This window comes from Leucopleurus acutus (assembly GCF_964270905.1).
Source record: "Leucopleurus acutus genome assembly, chromosome: 21".
NCBI lineage: Eukaryota > Metazoa > Chordata > Mammalia > Artiodactyla > Delphinidae > Leucopleurus > Leucopleurus acutus.
Window position 1 is genome coordinate 30,267,236 of NC_139163.1, and position 24,057 is coordinate 30,291,292.

The window sequence follows — 24,057 nt, forward strand, 5'->3', positions numbered from 1 at the left end:
CTGGGTTATTGGCAGATATTCTTTCTTCTACTCCCAACAAAGTGATGGAGTTTCCTATTAACGTGTGTGTGTGTGTGTAGTTTACATATTAGAAGATCAGTTATTCTGCTTTGGAAACTTGAATAACTCATATTGTCTTTAACTAGATAGAATATTTCTCAGATCAGTACAGATGGCAGGTATCACTTTTTAAAAAAAAGTGTTGTTTTGGCTTTATTGATCTAGGATGTGTTAAAATCATTTTATGAAGTTCTTAACAGACATGAAATAAGTGACTAGAGGTTAGGGTAAGATCATTATGTATGAAAAACGTGTAGCCTTATACCTTTTTTTTTTTTTTTTTTGCCTTTATGATGTTTGTGTGTTTGACAGAGAAGAAGAGCTGTCCTGCCACAGACCCGCTATGTGGAGCTGTTCATTGTCGTAGACAAGGAAAGGGTAGGATTGGTGACAGTTTTTCTTCTTTTTCATGAAAAGCAGATGAGAAGTGAGCATCCCATGAAGGAAATATTAAATATAACGTATTTGTATTGATTTCTGTTAAATGTAATTTAAAAACTAAAATGACTTTTTTTCTTGATATTCATACATGATATTCCTAATACCTCCAGAACTGAATGTAGCAAATGAGATTACCTCTACCTTTATTTTTTACTGGTGATTTTCTTCCCCCTGTTCTTTTGGGTGATTTGCATATGCTAAATTTCTTAAGTAAAACTGTTCTGCCTCTCAGTTAAGCTCTTGAGACTTTTTCAGAGACATTTAAAGGACTGTGGTGATAAACCCAGTTAATCAGATATTGCTTTGTTGCCTAATAAAATTGCTTTTCTTTCTAGAATTTCAGCTAACCTATTTAAGAGACAGAAAACTATCTATCTAAGAGAAAGATATCTCTAAGAGATATCTATCTATCTATCTGTTTAAGAGTTGGAAAACTTCCAGGTTCTTGGCATGCTTTAGAAGGGAGCAGAGGAGAATAGGTCAGCTTAGCATTTACTATTTATTTTATTGTACAGGATAACACCAGGGCATTTTCCTTATTCATACTTAAGAATTGTGCTTTACTCAACTAAAAAAAGTTATGTGTCTATTTCAGCATTTACAGCATTATCAATTTTAGATACAGCTGCTATATAATTTAACCTATAGATTATTTGAAATGTTTTGTCTGACTTGTACTTCCAACTTTGTTGTTTGTGCAAATAAGCTGTTTGCAGAAACTTAACACAATTGACAAGTCCTTTCTTGTAACCTGCAGAGACAGTTTTGAGGATTTTTATGTTTTTTTTAAAAAAATCCCTTATTGTATGTAGACTGGAAAAAAAAACAAGCCATATTTTTAAGAGATAGAAATATATTCAGATTTGTTCATTATAGGTTCATTATCCGCAAGTGTAGAAGGAAGAAGCATAAAGGAGTATGAACAAGCATGAACTTTGTCCCAGATAATGTGTAAAATGTTCCTGTAGAATGTTGTGGACAAGTGACAAAAATAGAGATTTGAAAAGTTTTTCTTTATTACTCTCTCCACATAGGTAGAAAATGGTTCAAAATAGAAATGGTTCTATTTTAATCAAACCTTGTCAAGTGTATTAAAAAAATTTTTTTTTGTTTAGGAGAATCATGATAAAATGTCTAATTAATAAAATCTGATATATTCTGGTATTAATGCCCTTACCATAGAGCAAAACCACATATTCTTTTAAAAGTGTTCTTTTAATTAGTTATTAAATTGGTTATATTAAAATAATATTAAAATAGACATTTGGATTTAGCTAGATCTCAAAGAAGTGAATCAGTCATAATCAACTGGCTTAATATGGTTAAACTTTTATATATCTCTATATTTCTATCTACATATAATGTTTTCACTAGTGAACGTTGGTTAATTTCTGATAATTAATTTAGCCCAGAGTTTAGAAATTGGTTATTGGTAATGTCGTTAGCCTAAGAGGTGAAAGGATCAGGAAGTCTTTCAGATTGTCTTTCATTCCTTTATCTATGTATTTTGATTGTTTTAAACTCTACCTTTGTGTAATGCTTGAAAATATTTTTGCATTAAAATGAATTAAAGACTGTTAAGTATGAAACTCATTTTAAAGTTGTACTGCTTTGGAGAAGATTAAGATTTCAGTGCTTTTTCATTATTCATTTCACCCACGTACCTGCTTTTCTTTTATTCCTATTTATCACTAAAATGTATCCTTTAGACTTATTAGTTTGAAATGCAGGAGAATGTCTAAGTGCCTCAGTTTTTGGTTCAGAGGAAATATTTGGATTCTTATCTTCATTGTAAAAGATTATAGAAATTTTATTCTTAAATTGCTTTGGTGATAATGATTTCCCTTCTTTGCTTTTCAGTATGACATGATGGGAAGAAACCAGACTGCAGTGCGAGAAGAGATGATTCTTTTAGCAAACTACTTGGATAGTGTGAGTTGTATTTTCTATCAGCTGGGATTATTCTGTCCTCTCCTCTCACAGTCTCCGAATGGAATTTTAAAATTGTCTCATTTTGAGCTCTGATTATTCTAGAGCCTAAGTAAGTAACTCAGTCTTTCAGGGGTCTGCTCTCTAATTTGTTTTGTAACTGTTTTATGTTTAAAAATAAAGTATAATTGTAGAGAGAGAGACTCTGAGACAAGCAAGAGATTTCGAATTAGCATCTACTTTATCTTTAATGTCAATGAGAAATTCATCAGCTGATCTAAGAAAGAAATGGAAAATTTTATTTAACCAAATTTGAGGATTATAACCCAGGAAGAGCATCTCAGAAAGCTCTGAGAACTGTTCCCCTCGTTAGAAGTCAAGGTACAGTTATATAAGTTTTTTGAGACAGAGAGCTGTACATTCAATGAGGCATTATTGACAGTTTACACAATCCAGATTTAATTATCATCGTGGCCCCTAACAGGTCAAGAAGGAATGTTATCTTTTAAGGAGTTGTCTTACTGATGCTAGAAGAATGCTGCTCTTCATGGTTGAGCAGGTATTTCTGCCAATGGGGGAGGTTTGGTCGATGCCTAATGCAGATACACAATGCACAGTGCGGGGAGAGAGGAGGCCAAAGGGCAGAGAAAAATGTGTTTGTTTAAATTTTTCTCATCTTGCCATAGAATATGACTTTTATTTCATAGCAGATAGGCTAAGGTACTTTGGTATTTATAAAAAGATCTTTGAATTTTTACTGAGAGAATCTTATTTTAAATAAGGCTGCCTCCTCTGAAACTATGACACTGTGTGTGTGTGTGTGTGTGTGTGTGTGTGTGTGTGTGTGTGTGTGTGTCTATGTGAGAGAGAGAGAGAGAAGCAGGGATTTGGTTTGAGATTTTGGAGTTTATTCATCCAGTGGGAGATATTGGAGAATTAGCTACATGTTCTTATAAGATAATTTCATCTCTAAGTTGCTCCCCTAATACAAATACCAAGCATAATAATGATGATGATGATAATGATAACATTCTATTGGATGTTTATAACATTCTAGAAACTGAGTCAATTGCCTTACATTTATTAACTCACTTATTCCTCACAGTATCTCTGTGAAATAGATATGAGTTCCATAATCCTTTATCTGAAACCTTTGGGGTGCATGTCATTAGAATTTAGATAAGAGTTTAGGTAGGTAATATAGTTCACTTCGCATACATTTATAACATATAGTTCACTATGTAGTACATTACACCTCCAACAGCGTCCTGGGGTAGCACCTTGTAATCAACCTCATTGATATTTCTGTAGTGAAATATATGAATATTTACATTAAGTGAGCTAAATATGGACTATAAATAGGCTTGCATTAGTTTAGGGAAAGTTTTGGAATCAAAATACCCAAAACTTTAAATATCCAGAGTTTGTCAGATTTTGGAATGGAAGATAAAAAGGATTTTGAATCTTTACTTTTGTTTTATGGATGAGGAAACTGAGACCCTTGAGAAGTTAGAGTCTCATTATATTGAAGGGAATTTTTTTTGGAGGGGAGGAGTCCTGTTTTTAATTTAAGTAGTTGTGTTACTTAAAAGATATTCTCATATTGTTTATTTTATTATTTTTTATTGAAGCATAGTTGATGTACAATATTATATATGTTACAGGTGTACAGTATGCTGTTTCACAATTTTTAAAGGTTATACTCCATTTATAGTTATTATAAAATATTGGCTACTGTTCCTTGTGTTGTACAATATATCCTTGTAACTTATTTTATATATAATAGTTTGTACCTCTTAATCCCCTATCCCTGTATTGCCCCCTCCCTTCCTTCTCCCCACTGGTAACCACTAGTTTGTTCTCTGTATCTGTGAGTCTGTTTCTTTTTTGTTATATTCACTAGTTTGTTGTATGTTTTTAGATTCCACATGTAAGTGATACTGTACTATACTTGTCTTTCTCTTTCTGACTTATTTCACTTAGCATAATACTGTCCAAGTCCATGCATGCTGCTGCAAATGGCAAAAATTTCATTCTTTTTATGGTTGAATAATATTCCATTGTATGTATGTGTATATATATACCTCACCTTCTTACCCATTCATCTGTTGATGGACACTTAGATTGCTTCCGTATCCTGGCTATTGTAAATAATGCTGCTGTGAACATTGGGGTGAACATATCTTTTCAAATTAGTGTTTTTTCTTTTTTCGGATATATAACCAGGAATTATTCTCATATTCTTTAATAAATTTTATATATTTTTATTTGTTTTCTTTCCAGATGTACATCATGTTAAATATTCGAATTGTGCTAGTTGGGCTGGAGATTTGGACAAATGGAAATCTGATCAACATAATCGGAGGTGCGGGTGATGTGTTGGGGAACTTTGTACAGTGGCGGGAAAAGTTTCTTATAACACGTCGGAGGCATGACAGTGCACAGCTAGTTCTGTAAGTGATTTTTTTTTAAAGGTACTATTAATGGCATGATCAGAATAATAATTTTTGCTTTTTTCTTTTATTAGAATCATATTCTGTTAAGGTTTCTGAGCATTCATTTAAATGAGGAAAATTTTTGCTACTATAGGACAAGTGACAGTATGATAATAAGACCTCTCTTTTGTGTTGGAGCCTCTGTGACCTTTATCCCATGTCCTTCTTCCTCTTTCTTGGGTTTACTTCCTCATTTTGGTATGGCATGTTTTCTAGTTTCTTCTTGTGTAAGGATATATTGAAAAAAAAATTTTTGACCTCTTGCATGTTGGAAAATGTGTTTCACGGCCTCGAAACAGAATTTAAAAATTATCTCCTGTACACCAGAAAGTAGCAAAACAACTGTACTTCAACTGTACTTCAATTAATAAAAAAATTATCTCAATTTGAACTCTGATTATCCTAGGGCTTAAGTAACTCAGTTTTTCAGAGGTGTGCTTTCTAGTTTGTTTTGTAAATTTCAGGTTATTTTGCTGAGTATAAACTTCTAGGCACGAAATTTTTTCCTTTGGAATTTTGAAGGCATGGCCATTGTCTTTTGACTTCCAGAATTACTGTTGAGAAGCTTTAATTCACTTTGGTTCCTGATCTTTTGTATGTGGCCTTTTTTTTTTTCTTCTTTGGAAACTTGTAAGATCTTCTCTTGGTTCCCAGGCTTCTAAATTTTCCTGATGCTATGCTTTGGTGTAGGTCTTTTATCACTCACTGTGTTGTGTTCTTAGTGGGTAATTTCAATCTTGACACTGCAGTTCTAGGAATTTTTCTCAAACTATTTTGGAGATGATTTCATCCTCTTTATTTTTTTTCTTCATTCCTTCTGGGATTCCTTTTACTCAGCTATTGAGTTTCCGGTGCTTGTCCTCTAATTTTATTATCTTTTGTCTCCTTCTCTTTGTCTTTTTGTTCTGCTTTCTGGATATTTCTTTAAATTTACCTTCTAAGGTTTTTATTAGTTTTTCATTTCAGCTATCTTATTTTTAATGTTTAACATTTAGCTCTTTTTTGCCCCCCTTAAAATTTTTATATGGTCAAATTCTTTTTTTTTTTATCCCAACAAAAGGTTCCACATATTTACTACTGAGCCAAAGCATTAGTGCAGAAACACTGACACAAAGAGAAAAATCACTTTCCTAATAAAACCCATCCAGCTGTTTGGGTAGTAGTGATGTTCCCAGAGTGATATGGTAAGATGCAAGTGTCCTTGACCCAGCAAAAATGTGCGCCACCTCATATGCGAGGCTCCTTACAGACCTAGCTTGGTTCTTCTCCAATGCCTTGTCTTGGAGTTGTACCTGATTTTATTTCCAGTCTTCATTTGAATCCACTGGGGAATGGAACGATTCCCTGCTTTTGTTTCTTGGCCAGGGATCGCTTGATCCTGAAAGTCTTGTGAGAAGACATGGCGAGGAGCAAATTTAACCGTACGTAGGATGGCAGAGAAGAGAAGAGAAGAGAGCTGGTCAAATTCTTATTTCATGGATATAATAATTTTTTAAACTCTCTTTGAGATATTTCTGATATATTTTTTAAAATTTTCTTCTTTCTACATAGTATTTTCATGGAACCATAATAAAACTTAAGCTTATGTAATCACTTAATACAAATATATTCCAAAAGTTAATACAAAACCCTCACTTAAAAATACTAAAAGAATTTCTTGCTTCTTAAAAATCTTCTGGTTGGTGGGCTGACTTTTTGCCAAAAACTGTTTTATGTAATAATTTTTGCCTTCCTTAATGCTGATGGTACCTAAAACTCAAAATTTTTTCTGAGGAGAAATTTCCCTTGATTTAATTAATTAATTAATTAACTTATTTATTTAGTCATACCAGTTAATTTAAAGCAAGGCACTGAGAATGCCTAAATGGATTTTTATGGCCCCATAACCACAAAAGCTTGATCCTGACATTTTTATTAATTTTTAGTAAAATTGTACCTGGAAGTGTCCTCATACCCTGGCAGTGAGCATGCCTTCTCATTCACAAAAGGAACAGGCACCAGGCACACTCCCTGTGCTTTGCCCAACCACACCTACCAAGCTGTCTCCTCTGTTTGGTCTCCATCTGCCATGTTAGAGGCGTTTCCCAGATGTCTAATAATCCCTGGTTGTTTGTGGTTAGGAATGGGGTACTAAAATTCCTTTCGGAAGCATTGAGGACATAAGTGGGGCTTGGGGACTGTGGGGTTCACTACAGGGTGATCTGGCTAAAATGTTTTCTTGGCAATCCCCTTATGTCAATATCTCTAGGCCTCTTGTCCTGGCTGTTCAGATGCCCGAGAGAAGGGTTTATTCATTCATTTAAAAGATATTTATTAGATGTATTCTTAGGCTCTGGGGTATAGCAGTGAACAAAACAGACAAAAATTCTTGCTCTCATGGAGTTCATATTGTGGTGGAGGAGATTTACCTCATAAGTGAGATAAATAAGTGTATATAATATGCTAAATAGTGATAAGTAGTAAGGAGGAAAAATAAAGCAGGGAGGGTAGAGATAGAAGAATTGGGGGGAGTGAGGTTGAAAATTTAGGTAACTTGGCGAGGGAAGGCCTCAATGAGAAGATGACCTTTGTGTAAAGACCTGAAGCAGGTGAGGGAGTGAGTTAGGGCTGTATATTGGGGAGGAGAGTTCCAGGCAGAGGGACCAGGTCCTTAGATACAGATGTGTCCGCGATGATTGAGCAGCCATACAGAGACCATCGTGTCTCTTCTGTTTCCTGTGCTCTCTGCCTGCAGCCTCCTGTGTGAATATGTCATTTTGTTACCTGATCTCAATAGAGTTTTTGAATAAATAGATATACTGCATTTTAGGAAGGTTTTTTCATCTAGAAGGTACAAAACAAATTGGTTTGATATCAAAAATGTATCTTCATTTGTCTGAAAAATGAATTTGTAGTATTAATCTCCACTCTGATAATAAAAAAGAGATGTCTTTAATTGAATTGTGATTTTTAAAATGTTATTTACCTTTGCCATTTTTCTCCCAGTTTTCATAGGGTCTACCAGTCAGTTTAAGATTACCCAAAGAAATAGGAGCAATGTGTACCTTTTCCTCCCCAAGTACATTTCATAACTTTTACCTGTTCTCTTCATTTAGGAAGAAAGGTTTTGGTGGGACCGCGGGAATGGCGTTTGTGGGAACAGTGTGTTCAAGGAGCCACGCGGGCGGGATTAACGTGGTATGTTTTGTTCTTGATGTTCATCTTTGGAATCTGCATTAGGAAATGTCCAGCATTCAGTGACTCTGTACTTCCTCTCCTAGTCCTTACAGCGATATTTTGGCTATTATGAGGGACATGGTAGAAGTGGCAGATGTGTTCTTTCCCTGGAGACTGAATTAAGTTTTCTAATATTTATTGTGTGTTTATTAGCGCCTCACTTTTTATGGATGAGGAAACAGAGGTTCCATTTGAGAAAATTAAGTCAGAACCATGAACTTGTTTTCCCATCAACCACCATGAATAATCTGTTGGTGCTAAAGGAATTGATCTGTTGCTTAAAGAGTCTATCTCTATCATCAGTATGTTGAGTCACACCAGTTTCCTACTAGACTGCAGTGTCTACACACTGATATTGGATGCTTGCTTTATTACGTAGGCTATCAGTATTGTAGTGATGAATTTCCTTTTGTGAAAAAGTAATCTGAGAAACAAAAAGCATATCCTTTTTGTTCAGAAACCTAATGAATACCTTCCTGTGTTTGGGCAGTTTGGGCAAATCACAGTGGAGACATTTGCATCCATTGTTGCTCATGAGTTGGGTCATAACCTTGGAATGAATCATGATGATGGGAGAGATTGTTATTGTGGAGCAAAGAGCTGCATCATGAATTCAGGAGCATCGTGAGTAACTGAATTCTTTCTTTTTATTCTTTTTCCTTTTGCTTTTTTAAAGCTATTGAACATTTGTTTAATGCTAAAAATAAACAATGAATTGTTTGGATTGGAGTAATGTGTATCTTTTTGAATTAGAGTTTTCCCCAGGTGTATGCCCAGGAATGGGATTGCAGGATCATATGGTAGCTATATTTTTAGTTTTTTAAGGAACCTTCACATTGTTTTCCATAGTGGCTGCATCAATTTGCATTCCCACCAAGAGTATAGGAGGGTTCCTTTTTCTCCGCACCCTCTCCAGCGTTTATTATTTGTAGACTTTTTAGTGATTGCCATTCTGACTGGTGTGAGGTGATAACTCATTGAGTTTTGATTTGCATTTCTCTAATAATAGTGATATTAAGCATCTTTTCATGTGCCCGTTGGTGATCTGTATGTCTTCTTTGGAGAAATGTCTATTTAAATCTTCTGCCCATTTTTTTGACTGGGATGTTTGTTTTTTTGATGTTAAGCAGTATGAGCTGTTTGTATATTTTGGAAATTAATCCCTTGTTGGTTGCATTGTTTGCTAATATTATCTCCCAGTCTGTAGGTTGTCTTTTCGTTTTGTTTATGGTTTCCTTTGCTGTGCAAAAACTTTTAAGTTTAATTAGGTCCCATTTGTTTATTTTTTGTTTTTATTTCTGTTACTCATTTTTTAGAGAGGGATCCAAAAAATATTGCTGCAATTTATGTCAACAAGTGTTCTGCCTGTGTCTTCCTCTAAGAGTTTTATAGTATCTGGTCTTATATTTAGGTCTTTAATCCATTATGACTTTATTTCTGTATATAGTGTTAGAGAATGTTCTAATTTCATTCTTTTACATGTAGCTGTCCAGTTTTCCCAACACCACTAATTGAAGAAGCTGTCTTTTCTCCATTGTATATTCTTGCCTCCTTTGTCATAGATTAATTGACCATAAGTGCGTGGGCTTATTTCTGTGGCTTTCTATCCTGTTCCATTGATCTATATTTCTGTTTTTGTGTCAGTACCATACTGTTTTGATGACTGTAGCTTTGTAATATAGTCTGAAGTTAGGAAGTGTGATTCCTTCAGCTCCATTCTTCTTTCTCAAGATTGTTTTGGCTATTCAGGGTCTTTGTGTTTCCATGCAAGTTTTAAAATTTTTTGTCTATTGGTAATTTGATAGGGATTGCATTGAATCTGTAGATTGCCTTGAGTAGTATGGTCATTTTTAACAATATTGATTCTTCCAATCCAAGAACACGGTATATCTTTCTATCTGTTTGTGTCATCTTCAACTTCTTTCATCAGTGTCTTATAGTTTTTGGAATACAGGTCTTTTGCCTCCTTAAGTTGGTTTATTCCTGGGTATTTTATTCTTTGATGTGATGGTAAATGGGATTGTTTCCTTAATTTTACTTTCTGATATTTTGTTGTTAGTGTATAGAAATGCAATAGATTTCTGTGCATTCATTTTGTATCCTGCAACTTTACCGAATTCATTGATGAGCTCTAGTAGTTTTCTGGTAGGGTCTTTAGGATTTTCTGTGTATAGCATCATGTCGTCTTCAAACAGTGACAGTTTTACTTCTTCTCTTTCAATTTGAATTCCTTTTATTTCTTTTTCTTCTCTGACTGCTGTGGCTAGGACTTCCAAAGCTATGTTGAATAAAAGTTGCAGGAGTGGGCATACTTGTTTTATTCCTGATCTTAGAGGAAATGCTTTCAGCTTTTCACCATTGAGAATGATGTTAGCTGTGGATTTGTCCTATATGGCCTTTATTATGTTGAGGTATGTTCCTTCTCTGCCTACTTTCTGAAGAGTTTTTGTCCTAAACAGATATTGAATTTTGTCAAAAGCTTTTTCTGCATCTATAGGGATGATCATATGGTTTTTATTCTTCAATTTGTTAATGTGGTGTATGGCCTGTTTTTTAAAGTGCGTTATTTGTATTTTCATGGGAGAGCTGGATTTGACATGAACACATGAAACGAGGTTGGGGAAACAGCTCGCTTCACATATTTGAAGAACCTTTACTATGGAAGACAAATAAAACTTAATTCTAGAGAGGACTAGATAATTTTTGAGGTCTCTTCTGATGCTGAGATTTATGATTCTGTGAATATTTTCTGTATCTTCTGCCATTTTATTTTTTGCCATTTTATTTTATTTTATTTTATTTATTTATTTATTGTTATGCGGGCCTCTCACTGTTGTGGCCTCTCCCATTGCGGAGCACAGGCTCCGGACGCGCAGGCTCAGCGGCCATGGCTCACGGGCCTAGCCGCTCCGCGGCATGTGGGATCTTCCTGGACCGGGGCACGAACCCGTGTCCCCTGCATCGGCAGGCGGACTCCCAACCACTGCGCCACCAGGGAAGCCCCCTCTGCCATTTTAAATGTTCACTTCTTGATGGTTGAAGGCATGACTTAAGATTTTCGAAGTGAGTAATTGCTATGACTTAAGATCTTTTTCTTCATGTTTATTACAGAGGTTCCAGAAACTTCAGCACCTGCAGTGCAGAAGACTTTGAGAAGTTAACTTTAAATAAAGGTGGAAACTGCCTTCTTAATATTCCAAAGCCTGACGAAGCTTACAGCGCTCCTTTCTGTGGTAATAAATTGGTGGACCCCGGGGAAGAGTGTGACTGCGGTACTCCAAAGGTCAGTTTAATGTGTGATGTTTGCTTTGCGAAGTTACCTTGGGATTTGCAAAAGAATAAAATAGCTCGCTTTGGGCAACTCTAGCATAGGAGCTAAAGTAAAATATAGTGGCAAAATGAGGATTGGTATTTTGCTTGTGGGCATAACGTTCCTGGGATTGATCATCCCCTCCTTCCTAGAACATAACCAATGGTGTCATCTGTTTTGGTGTCCAGGAAAGCATCATGTTTATTCTTCTGTTTTTTTGCTACCTTCTACCATTTCTGTTATGGTTACTGAGTCATTTATTTATTTTAAAGAACGAATCAGTTTTTCTCTTGGCTCTTTACTTAGAAGCTTTTACTATTCTGGCACTGCCATTGCAGAAACATTTATTCAGTTGACCTCATTTTATTTTTTATTTATTTATTTATTTATTTATTTATTTTTTTTTTGCGGTACGCGGGCCTCTCACTGTTGTGGCCTCTCCCGTTGTGGAGCACAGGCTCTGGATGCGCAGGCCCAGCGGCCATGGCTCACGGTCCCAGCCGCTCCACGGCATGTGGAATCTTCCCGGACCAGGGCACGAACCCGTGTCCCCTGCATCGGCAGGTGGACTCTCAACCACTGCGCCACCAGGGAAGCCCTGACCTCATTTTAATAATAAATTGAAGCTGGCCCATTGTCCAGAGTTCTTCATTAACAAAGTTCTTGCAACTCAAATTAACATTCTCCCTTTAGTAAGCTTCAGTTCACCTACTGCTCTCTGGCTTTCTTACACCTGTTACCCACACTTACTGCCATAAGTCTGTGCCTGTCTTTATTCTTCTTCTTCTATATCTTAGCCATTCTCCTCTCAAAATGGCCTACTTAAGACTTCCTAGACAAGGCTTAGGAGGAAAAAAAGTTTTAATTAAATTTCAAAAATTAAAAAAATTTAAATTTTAAAGAAATTGGTTCAATTGTATGTAAACTTTACTATATTCTCAATCTTTTCCCCAAGTGCTGCTTCTTCTCCCTTACCTGACCACACATCCCTGGCTTTTGCCAGAAGGCTTTACATTCTAGAAAGGCAGTACGTTTTTTTGGTTTTGTTTTCTGCGGGGGAGGGGCGCGCCGCTTGGCTTGTGAGATCTTAGTTTCCCAACCAGGGGTCTAACCTGGGCCCTCCGCAGTGAGAGCACAGGGTCCTAACCACTGGACCACTAGGGAATTGCCAGGCAGTATGTATTTTATGACGAAATTGTCATGGGCCTTCATTGCACTATTGCTGCATGTCAGCAGCCTCTGCTAAATGTTTTCCATGGTATGATCCTCACACTAACTCTAGGAGGTTGATATTTCTTTATATTCTCATTTTCAAGTGAGGAAAATAAAGCCTAATGAGGTTATGTTTAGTCTCTAAATTAATGTTATACTGTTAGGATGACCAAGCTCTTCTTTCCAGGCATTCTCCTAAAATATTATATATGTTTTGATTTCTCCTGACTATTTACTTCATTATCGAACTAATTGAAATAGTCTATATTTGCTTCTCGAGCTTTTGCACTACAAATTACTCTTGAAAAAAGTACCTCTTCCCCCTCAAATATCACAGGTGTTTTTCTTGGTATAAAAGTTTCAAATAGCAAGCACAAGCAAAATTTCCCTTTATTTCTCCCATACATTTTTTCACTTCCTTCTGCAGTGGTAATCATTCTTATAAGTTCAGTGTGTTTCTTTATAGATTTTATTCTATGCATTTATATACCTATATACAGTATGTACATTTGTACCATAGTTGAGTTTGTTTTAGGATTTTATTTTTTTACATAAATGAAATCCAACTTAATATATTGCATGCAGAGGTTTTTTTTCTATTAATATATCCTACAGATTTTTTCCACGTCATTATGTTATTTACACATAATCCTTTAATCTGCTGATTAGTATTTCAGTATAAGGATATACTGTGATTTATTTCACCATACTCGCATTAAAGGACATTTACTTACTGTAGTTAGTATTTTTCTGTTGCAAACAGTACATCCTTGTATATGCTCCACGTATGTGTGTGTGTGTGCATACATACATATACAAGTATTTCTCTAAGATAATTACATAAAGGTAGAATTATTGAATTGCAAAGTGTGCATGTTTTTAATTTTATTAGAGACTACCAAATTTCCTACAAAAAGGCTGTGTCAGTTTGCACTTTTACCAACAATATGTCATGGCATTTAGTGTCCCCCATTGTTTTGTTAACTGAGCAAGGTACAAGTTTTACTCGTGTTTCAAGATTATCATCATATAGGCCCTCTATAATTTTTTCTAGCATTTTTGTAATTACAGTCTTTTGTATTAGCTCTGTAATTGGTGTGGGGGGGTCATGTGGAGTGAGCTAGAGAATTAACTTTTACCCATTAATTGTCAGTTGTTGCAAAACCATTTAAAATGGTACTTTCACCATAAACAAAATTCCTGTATACATAGTCTATTTCCGGATTCTCTTTTCTTTTATGAAGCCATCTGTCTGTCTTGCACAGTAGTTGTGAAAAAAAAATTAACAGCTGTATTGAAGTATAATTGAATACAGTGTCAAAAAAAACCCACCCCAAATTCCGACTTAGATAAGAAAAGGCTTTATCCAGAAGAAAGACTATTGTAGTAGGGAGAACACACTGACCTCAGACATCTGGAAGAGTCTCAAAATCAAACAAAAAGGTTTTTCTTTTATAGGGTAAATGTGGGAGCAAACAGAGATAAGCAGAATCTTTTATGGGGAAGCTGGATAAGCAGGGGAGAAAAGCCAGTGAGGTCTGATGGGAAGTTGTCTTTTGGTCAGCTGATTGCCAGGAGAAGCTGGGAAGGGGTGGGGATACTTGTTCCCTTTTTTTTTGTGGAGACAAACAGAGTTCAAGGGCCTATATAGGAAAGAGAGAAGGCTCACTAAAGTTTGGTCAAGACAAAGCAAAGGGTAAGAAACAGGCAATTATAAACACTTGTCAACAATGAACTGCACCCATTTAACACATACAAGTTAGGTTTTGATACCTGTTTGCCTATGTGAAACATATGTTTTTGTGCTTTTGGTGTTACATCTAAGAAATCTTTGCCTAGTCCAAGATTTCAAATGTTTTCTCCTAGAAGCTTTATCATTTTAGGTTTTTTTAAAAAATAAATTTATTTCGATTTTATTTATTTATTTTTGGTTGCATTAGGTCTTTGTTGCTGCACACAGGCTTTCTGTAGTTGTGGCGAGGGGGGGCTACTCTTCGTTGCGGTGCACAGTTTTCTCATTGCAGTGTCTTCTCTTGTTGCGGAGCACAGGCTCCAGGTGCGCGGGCTTTGCTAGTTGTGGCACGTGGGCTCAGTAGTTGTGGCTCACGGGCTCTAGAGCACAGGCTCAGTAGTTGTGGCGCATGGGCTTAGTTGCTCCACGGCATGTGGGATCTTCCCGGACCAGGGCTCGAACCTCTGTCCCCTGCATTGGCAGGTGGACTCTTAACCACTGTGCCACCAGGGGAGTCCATTGTTTTAGGTTTTACATTTAGGTTTATGATACATTTTGACTTAATATTTTGTATGGTGCAAGGTATAGATCATTTTTCAAATTTTTATTATGAAATTATTATAAACTGACAGACCATTGGAAAAACAGTCCAAAGAGTCCTATGTATTTTTTGCTCAGTTTCCCCCAAAGGGTGACAAATTATATAGTTATAGTGCAGTATAAAAACAAGGACACTGACATTGGTATGTTAACTAGATTACAGACTTTATTCAGCTTTTACCATTTTAACCTGCATTGGTGTGTGTGTGTGTGTGTGTGTGTGAACTTTTATGCAGTTTTATTCCATATATAGATTTATGTAACCACCACCTCAATTAAAATACAGAACTGTTCCATCACCACAAAAGAACACCCTCCTGCTACCTTGTTGTAATTACACCCACCCTGACTCCAGCCCTTATCCCTGCCCCTGGCTTCCATCTGTGGTTTTGCCATTTCAATAATGTTTGACATTTCAATAATAAATAGAGGGACTTCCCTGGTGGTCCAGTGGTTAGGACTTTGCCTGCCAATGAAGGGGGTGTGGGTTCAATCCCTGGTCAGGGAGTTAAGATTCCACATGCCTCGGGCCAAAAAACCAAAGCATAAAACAGAAGCAATGTTGTAACAAATTCAATAAAGACTTAAAAGAAATAATAATAAATGGAGGGACTTCCCTGGTGGTCCAGTGGTAAAGAATCCGCCTTACAATGCAGGGGACGCAGGTTCGATCCCTGGTCAGGGAACTAAGATCCCACATGCCTTGGGGCAACTAAGTCCGTGTACCACAAATAATGAGCTCACGCGCCTCAAACAAGCTCACGCGCCTCAACTAGAGAGCCCGCATGCTGCAAACTACAGAGCCCAAGTGGCTGGAGCCACAACTAGAGAAGAGAAAACCCACATGCCACAACTAGAGAGAAGCTCGAGAGCTGCAATGAAGAGCCTGCACGCCGCAACAAAAGATCCCGCACGCCTCAATGAAGATCCCACATGCTGCAACTAAGACCCGACACAGCCAAAAATAAATAAATAAATCTTTAAAAATAATAATAATAAATGGAATCATACAACATATAACCTTTTGAGACTGACTTTTTTTCACTAAGTGTAATGCCTTTGATGTCAGTCTAGGTTGTTGCATGTGTTAATATTTTTTTTATTTTTTATTAGTGAGTAACAGTCCATTGTATGGATATTACTTCAGAGATTTGGAATAATGTTTAGGGTGGTATTTCCACCAGCTCAAAGGGCCTATCTGAAGCTTGTTTAACCATTCACCCATTAAAGGATATCTAGGTTGTTTCTAACATTTTGCTATTATGAATAAAGCTGCCATGAATTATAGTCCACTCTTTATCATCAGAGAATTAAAGAAAAATATGGTCTTCATGAGTAAACATGCGAAGAATCTCAGCAGAGAAATGTATAATAAAGAACCAAATGGAAATTATAGAACTAAAAATTCTAATAAATGAAAGATTCACTGGGTAGAATTAATAGCAGATTAAGATGGCATAAAAAGAGTCAATGAACATGAAGTAGAACAAAAGAAATAATCCAATCTAAAGAAAAAAGAAGAAAGATTAAAGAAAAATGAACAGAGCATCAGGGACATGTAGGCAATATCAAAGAGCCTAATGTAATTATAAGTGAAATACCAAGAGGAGAGTGAGAACGAGATGGGAAAAGTATTCAAAGAAATAATGGCTGAAAATTTCCCATATTTAACAGAAAATGTTAAGTTACAATTCTAAAACACTAAGTAAAGCCAAATCAGAATCATTACTAAGGACGATTGTAGGCACATTGTAATCAAAGTGCTGAGATAAGCAGAAAATAATGCAAGAAGTCAGAAGAAAATGGGGAACAAATATATACATGGCAGCTGATTTTGGGAGCAGAAGACAGTAGAACAGCAGATTTATGGTTCTGAAAGGAAGAAACCGTCAGCCTAGAATTCTGCAACATGGGAAAATAAATATTCTTCAAAAATTAAAGCTTAGAGCCCCTGCCCCCTTCTCTCCTCCTCCTCCTTTCTCCTGTCTTCTTCTTTCCCCCTCTCCTTTCTCCTTCCCTTCTCAAACAATTCATACCTGAAGACATTAGTTGGAACATAGGAGAGTAGATGTCACTGGGTGGAAGGTTCGGAGCAGGGGTAGGGAGCCATGGTGGGCCAAAGTGGGGTGAGAGAAGCCAAGCAAGATTAAAAGAATGTCCACATGGGTGGAAATTCACCCAACAGAGAAGTCAGACCTTGAGCATGAAGAGAAGTGCATTTATGGATGCTTAATTTCCTGTGATCATTAAACACACTGTTATAGACTGAATGTTTGTGTCCCCCAAATTCATATGTTGAAGCCCTAACCCCCAAGTATGTCTGTATTTGGAGAAGGGATCTCTAGGAAAGTAATTAAGGTTAAATGAGGTCATAAGGGTGGGCCTTGATCTGATAGGATTAGAGTCCTTATAAAAAAGAGACACTGGAGAGTTTGCTTGCTTTCTCTCTGAACACATGCACTGAAGAAAGGCCATGTGAGCACACAGCAAGAAGGCAGCTGTCTGCAAGCCAAGGAAGAGAGTCTGCGCCAGAAACTGAATTGGCTGGAACTTTGATCTTGGCCCTCTAGCCTTCAGAGCTGACGTAATAAATTTCTTTTGTTTAAGTCATTAGTCTATGGTATCTTGTTCTGACAATCCCAGCAGACCAAGACACATACTCTCTGTGATTTCAGTCCTTTGAAATATGTTGAGACCTAGATAATAGCTAAAGAGTCACTGATAAATCCAGAAGGATAGTAAGGGACTGTTTCCAGAGAGTAACTGTCACAGTCAGGTTAGAAGGAAGCATAGGTCTAAGATAAGAATTTTATTAATGAATATTGATGACAATAATTTATTTCTTTATTGACAGTCATTTTCTCTTCACAGGAATGTGAATTGGACCCTTGTTGTGAAGGAAGTACTTGTAAACTTAAATCATCTGCTGAATGTGCATATGGCGACTGTTGTCAAGACTGTTGGGTAGGGAATTCCTCCGTATTTGGAAAAAATAGAAAAAGGAAAAATATGCATATATCAAAATTGGTTTTCTCTGATCTGTAAGAGAGCACTATTTTTATTACATGATTACATGAAAAGTTTTATGACACTTGTTTGCAGTTTTGTGTCATGTTCTTTTATGACAAATGGTCTAAAGAGAATTTTTTTCTTAAGTAAAAACATTTTTTTTCTGATTTAAGAGTGATCTATGTTTTTCATTAAAAATTCAACAATAGAAAGTAGACACTGAAAGACCCTCTATCATTTTACCCTCTTCAGGTAGCCATTGTTTGATAATTTGTTGTTAGTCACTTTTTCCTATGTAAATGTGAGTATGAGTGTGTGTGTAGGTGTGTGTCTGTGTGAAAGTGGGTAAACATGGGTATACATATTTTTACTATGTACTTTTTTCAGTAAGATACCATGGATTTTCTTCCATTCATGTAGTTCTACAAGGTTATATAGTTAGTATTCCTTTGTATGGCTGTACCATAATTTCTTTATCTGGTCTACTAATGATGGACATTTAGATAGCTTCCAATATTTGCTTATAAGTGGAATTGTTGGGACAGAGTATGCATATGAAAATTTTTGACACGCATTTTATATATCTTCTACAAATGTGCCAGTCTGTAATTGCCAGTCTAATCAATACACTGATTACTGTACAGTGTACAGTATAGATTACATCAGCACTATTTTTGTTTCCTCGTACTAACATTGGTTGCTAGCCAGTGTTACGATCCAGGTTAGTTTGATAGTTGTAAAGAGCTTTCATATCTTAGTTTAATTTGCATTTCTTTTGGTTATCAATGAGGCTATGCTTTTTCATTTTCCATGTTTCATGACTTTTATGAATAGCCTATTACGGGCCTTTGTTCATTTTTCTATTGGGTTGTTTAATCTTTTGTTTTTGTTAGAACTTTTTATAGATATAAATATTGTGGTTTCCAATTTGATTAATTTGTGGGAATTTTCCTGATATTCCTTTTCAATTTCAATCCCATTACCCTAGTTCCTTCCAGGAGGTACTTTGTGCCGAGGAAAAACCAATGAATGTGATGTTCCAGAATATTGCAACGGTTCTTCTCAGTTCTGTCAGCCAGATGTTTTTATTCAGAATGGATACCCTTGCCAGAATAACAGAGCCTATTGTTACAATGGCATGTGCCAATATTATGATGCTCAGTGTCAAGTCATCTTTGGCTCAAGTAAGATATGTTATTTATATTGATTGCTGTGATTTTATTTTTTTGTTTTAGTTTTTGTTAAAAATGGAAAGCAAACGTTATTGCTAAAATTGAAATTCTCCCGTTTCCTCTCTCCTATCATGTTCCCCTCTTTCCTTCTCTGTAGGCAATCATGGTCATTAATTTGATGTGTCCAAGTTCAGTTGGTGATTTTTGTTTTTATCATACTTTCTCACCTCTCTATCCTGTGTATATTAACATTATGTGTATACATATATATACACAGTATTGTATTCTAGCTTTAATAAATTCATGTAAATAGTATGGGGACATACAGATGGGTCTTCTGTTTTCATTGTTCACTCAAAATGTTTTTGCAATCCATCTTCATTGCTATATTTAGATCACAGCGCATTAGAGTATTGTATTATATAAATGGAATCCATTCTTTTCCTAGTAGTATTTAATATATTTTTTATTGTGTCTCTTTTTAAATATGTCATTTTTATCAAAGTTATACATACAGTAGATTGAAGAGCCAAATCATTCACAAGATTTTATGAAAAAGTAAAGTGTGCCTCCCCATAATAGCCCCATCCCTTAAGGCAACCATTTCTACCTTTTCTTGCTGATTTCTAGCCTGTTACTTACTTGCTCCAGGCCTTTAGATAATTTCTTGGTAATGCTACTTTTGGATTTTTCCATTCTAGGTATTAACTGTTAATTTTTCACTGCAGAGGATGAGAATTTAATTTCTTACCTTCTCTTCTCTCAACACTTGTCAACTCTCATCCTACTCATGCTCATTTTTCATTCTCCATCCTCTTAATATGGATTAATTATAATTTCAGGTAGAGCAGTGTTGACTGTTGTGATTTATAACAAACCAAAAAAAATTGGTCTTTGTCCAGTTCCTGGCATGAGCTCCTAAAACCCTTGGAATTTCCCAAGTGATAAGAGCTGTAAAAGTGTCTTTTGTTATGTCAATGAAGTGACTTTTGGAAAGTCCCTCAGTGACGTAAGGATGGGGCTGGTTGCCAGGGAACTAACCCTGTGATTAGCGGTTGGAACTTTCAGTTCCCCCACCTCTGGGACTGGAGATTGCCGTACTCACAAGTGGCCAATGATTTAATCAATCATGTCTATGTAATGAAGCCTCCATGAAAACCCCAAAGGACAGGGTTTGGAGAGCTTCTGGCTTGGTGAACAAGTGGAGATGCAGGGAGTGTCACACTTGGCGGGGCCTGGAACCTCCAAGCCCCTTTCTCTATATCTTGCGTATGCATCTCTTCCATCTGGCTGTTCCTGAGTTATATTCTTTGATAATACACCAGTAATCTAGTGAGTAAAATGTTTCTCTGAGTTCTGTGAGCCACTCTAGCAAATTAATCAAACCCAAGGAGGGGGTGGGTCATGGGAACCTTGATCAGATAGGGTCGGAGGAGAGAAGACTAAGCATGAAATGGGACTTCCTTTATGTTAGTCAGGTCATGGGACACAGTGGTAGAGATCTGTGAACTTCTGATATATTTTGCAGGAATGGACAGGTTACTGCAGACCAAAAAAGTACTTACAGATAGGCATTTTAGAGAAGCAAATGCTATTATTTAGCAAGTATATTATCTTTGTAGAGGCCTGCAAAAAAGTCTAGGATGACCGAAGGAACAACATTGTTGGGGGGGGCTTGTTATTAATTTAGTCACTTTTTCCTGATATAAATGTGAGTGTGAGCATGTGCTTTGCTAGAGTTACTGCCATGTGACGTTTATCCTGTGCAAGTATTCTGCATCCATTTTCAGATTACTTGATCCTCCACTTCTTTTTCCTTCCAACTCCTTTCACCTCATATCCATTTTCTTGTAAACTGAACAGCGTAGTATCAGGTGTGTAAGACAGACACATGAATTTCCATTATTAGATAGAATGTACTGCCATTTTGGCTTCAAAATATTTACAGATAAAATATTTTTAGGAATATGTAATTAAGTGGAAAAATCAAACATTAAGTGGTGCATATATAAAATATAAGAAAACAAGAATGGATTGATACTTTATTAGCTGTCATAGCTATTTGTCAATGTAATTAATACCTAAATTAAGCATCCATATATGGTAAGTTAAAAAAAATAATACCTGGAAGTGTTTTCACCGACCCTCCCAGCCTGATCTAACCAGGGGTGCAGTAGACCTGTGTTTGAGAGCAGTGAGAATTAATATGCTAAAAGTGCTACCATACTGTGCATGGTTTTTAATTTCATCATGGTTAATATAAATTTATTTATTTATTTCTGGCTGCGTTGGGTCTTTGTTGCTGCACGCGGGCTTTCTCTAGTTGAAGCGAGTGGGGGCTACTCTTCACTGCGTGTGTAGACTTCTCCTTGTGGTGGCTTCTCTTGTTGTGGAGCACGGGCTCTAGGCACTTGGGCTTCAGTAGTTGTGGCTCGCGGGCTCAGTAGTTGTGGCTCGTGAGCTTAGTTGCTCCGCAGCATGTGGGATCTTCCCAGACCAGGGCTTGAACCATGTCCCCTGCATTGGCAGGCGGATTCTCAACCACTGCACCACTAGCGAAGTCCCATCATGGTTAATAATTTCATCTTGTTTAATGACACTTCTTTGAGGACTTGAGTGCTTGAGTCCAGGCTAACTTTTAAGTACCATGTAAGCTTTATTTTCACATTTTGTTGTCAATTATAAAATGTGGAACAAAATGTTTTATATGTAGGCCCTGAAACCTTTTCAGAGGTGTTGAGGCAGTTTATCCAGGCGTATGGACTGTTGTAGGGAATACTTTTATTTCTGAATTAAATTGCCATAACTTAAAAATATTTTTTTTAAAATTTTAATCTTATTGGGGTATAGTTGATTTACAATGTTGTATTAGTTTCAGGTGTACAAAAAAAATTTTTTTTGCTGTTCCAGAAGCCAAGGCTGCTCCAAGGGATTGTTTCATTGATGTGAATTCCAAAGGTGACAGATTTGGCAATTGTGGTTTCTCTGGCAATGAATACAAGAAGTGCGCCACTGGGTAAGTGGAGGCAAGAGTGTAAAAGAATATGAAAGGTTGTAAGATCAGCCATCTTTAGCATCTTTTACAGCTCCTTGTGACTGCCGACTTTCTCCCCCTTAAACATCTAACTTTTCAAATTTAACAATTTTGTAAAACATGACTTCAGAGAGATTCTGAATAGGAAGGGTAAAATTATTCATACCTTTTGACATTATCTGTCTAAAATATAATGATTTTTAGAATGTTACTTTTGTTTATCCTGTTCTACAATAAGAAGCCCAAATAAACACTCTTCTCCCTCTTCCTTTCATTAAAAGATTATGCTGCTAAATCCATACGTAGAGGTATCTGCAGAATTAATTCTGGACTTTATCATTTACTTCTGGCTCTATATAATTTGAAAGTGACAAATTAAAAGCCTTTTTTGTTTCTATAACGTTTGCACATTGTAAAAAAATTAATATTATTACAAAAATATAAACAAAAGTTATCCATAATCTGTCTATATGTATTCAGTAATTTCAGCGTATGTCTTCCTTTTTTTTGTTTCTGTGCACTATACATACACACACTAACATTTTGTATAGTTGGAATTATTCTGTAATACTGTGCTTCTCTTCTACTCACTTCACCTCCTACTCTGCCAATTAAGCTAAGCAACTGAGGTAAAACAATGCTTACTAAGAAGAAATAACAACCGTGACCTCCGTGTTCCAAAATCCAACAGACATCTTTAGGTCTTCATGCTTCTGGACCTTTCAGTAGCATTCAACTATGTTGACCATTTTCTCCTTGAAGAAACCCCTTTCCTTGGCGTTTGTGTAGAATATTCTTCTAGTATTTTTTTTTCTGTTTCCAGATGCTCCTTTAATGTATTTATTTGTAGGCTCATCTTTCTCTACTGAGCCATTAAATGTGAAATACTTCAGCTCTACTGGTCTACATGTCGTCCTCTGCCACAGGGCCTTGGCACGTGCTGTTCCTTCTGCCTGACATGCTCTCCTCTCTCTGCCATTTTAAGTACAACTTCTCTGAGAAAGACTTCCTCAACTTCCTTAACAGGGTCAGATGTCCCTCTTATAGATGTTCTTAATGCTGTGTGCTTTTATTTTTTTTAACATTAGCCAAATTATGTTGTTCTAATTCTTTACAAATTAGTTATCCACATAAAGTATACTTCACAGAATATTTAGAATATACCTTTCTTGATATATAAAACAGAGTAGGTTGAAGGAAGTTAGAAAAACAAGAAAGTATTTCAAAAGAGGGTATGAACATAACTGTTTTGACTACCTTGTATAGTCTCAAAACTAGTTGTAGATGTAAGTTCTCTTGCATTTATATAGCACTCTTTTTCTGGGGAAGTCAAACTATTATTCTTAATAAATTTTTAATATATTTAAATTGCACGGGAAGGTTTTATGTCCAAACCATTGCTTCAGCAAGTATAATCACTTAAAAGTGATACTGCCTTAGAAAAGATACTGGGTCGGCCAAAAAGTTTGTTCGGTTTTAAGTACAAATAAAAGACACATTTTAAATTTTCACGAAGAACTTTATTGAACAACATATTCACTGACAGAATGAACTTTTTGTCCAATCCAATAGGTAGTGTAATAGGTAATTTTCCAGATAAAGGGAAGGTCAGATACAAAACCAGTTATAGGCACAGCATTTTTAAGATTCTTTTATGGTGTTTAGAAAAGACCAAGGAGGGCTCTGTCCTGCACTTGGAGGAATTGGACCCATCTTGGCTAACATGATTAGGCTAAATCAAAATGAGAAAAGTAGCAATTTGAAAGTTGAAGGAAGGATGAACTGGTTAAAAAGTTGTATGTTTCTCTTTCATTGAATTTGATGTGTTGTATTTTCCTTATTGTTCA

General features: G+C 36.1%; 1 protein-coding gene and 1 pseudogene across 3 annotated transcripts in view; one reads left to right on the forward strand and one right to left on the reverse strand.

The window, feature by feature from the left end:
* Positions 1 to 24,057, forward strand: part of ADAM9 (ADAM metallopeptidase domain 9) — a 98,445-nt gene that overhangs the window by 36,510 nt on the left and 37,878 nt on the right. For both annotated transcript variants that reach the window (XM_082863719.1, XM_082863718.1), the window contains exons 7-15: positions 373 to 438; positions 2,362 to 2,433; positions 4,714 to 4,883; positions 8,021 to 8,102; positions 8,632 to 8,765; positions 11,253 to 11,424; positions 17,867 to 17,959; positions 18,993 to 19,188; positions 22,087 to 22,192. In XM_082863719.1, coding sequence (XP_082719845.1) covers positions 373 to 438; positions 2,362 to 2,433; positions 4,714 to 4,883; positions 8,021 to 8,102; positions 8,632 to 8,765; positions 11,253 to 11,424; positions 17,867 to 17,959; positions 18,993 to 19,188; positions 22,087 to 22,192 — 1,091 coding nt within the window. The remainder of the gene's footprint in view (positions 1 to 372; positions 439 to 2,361; positions 2,434 to 4,713; positions 4,884 to 8,020; positions 8,103 to 8,631; positions 8,766 to 11,252; positions 11,425 to 17,866; positions 17,960 to 18,992; positions 19,189 to 22,086; positions 22,193 to 24,057) is intronic.
* LOC309977583 (large ribosomal subunit protein eL39-like) lies at positions 6,115 to 6,378 on the reverse strand (annotated as a pseudogene). Its single transcript has one exon. The product of its transcript is annotated as a large ribosomal subunit protein eL39-like (transcript).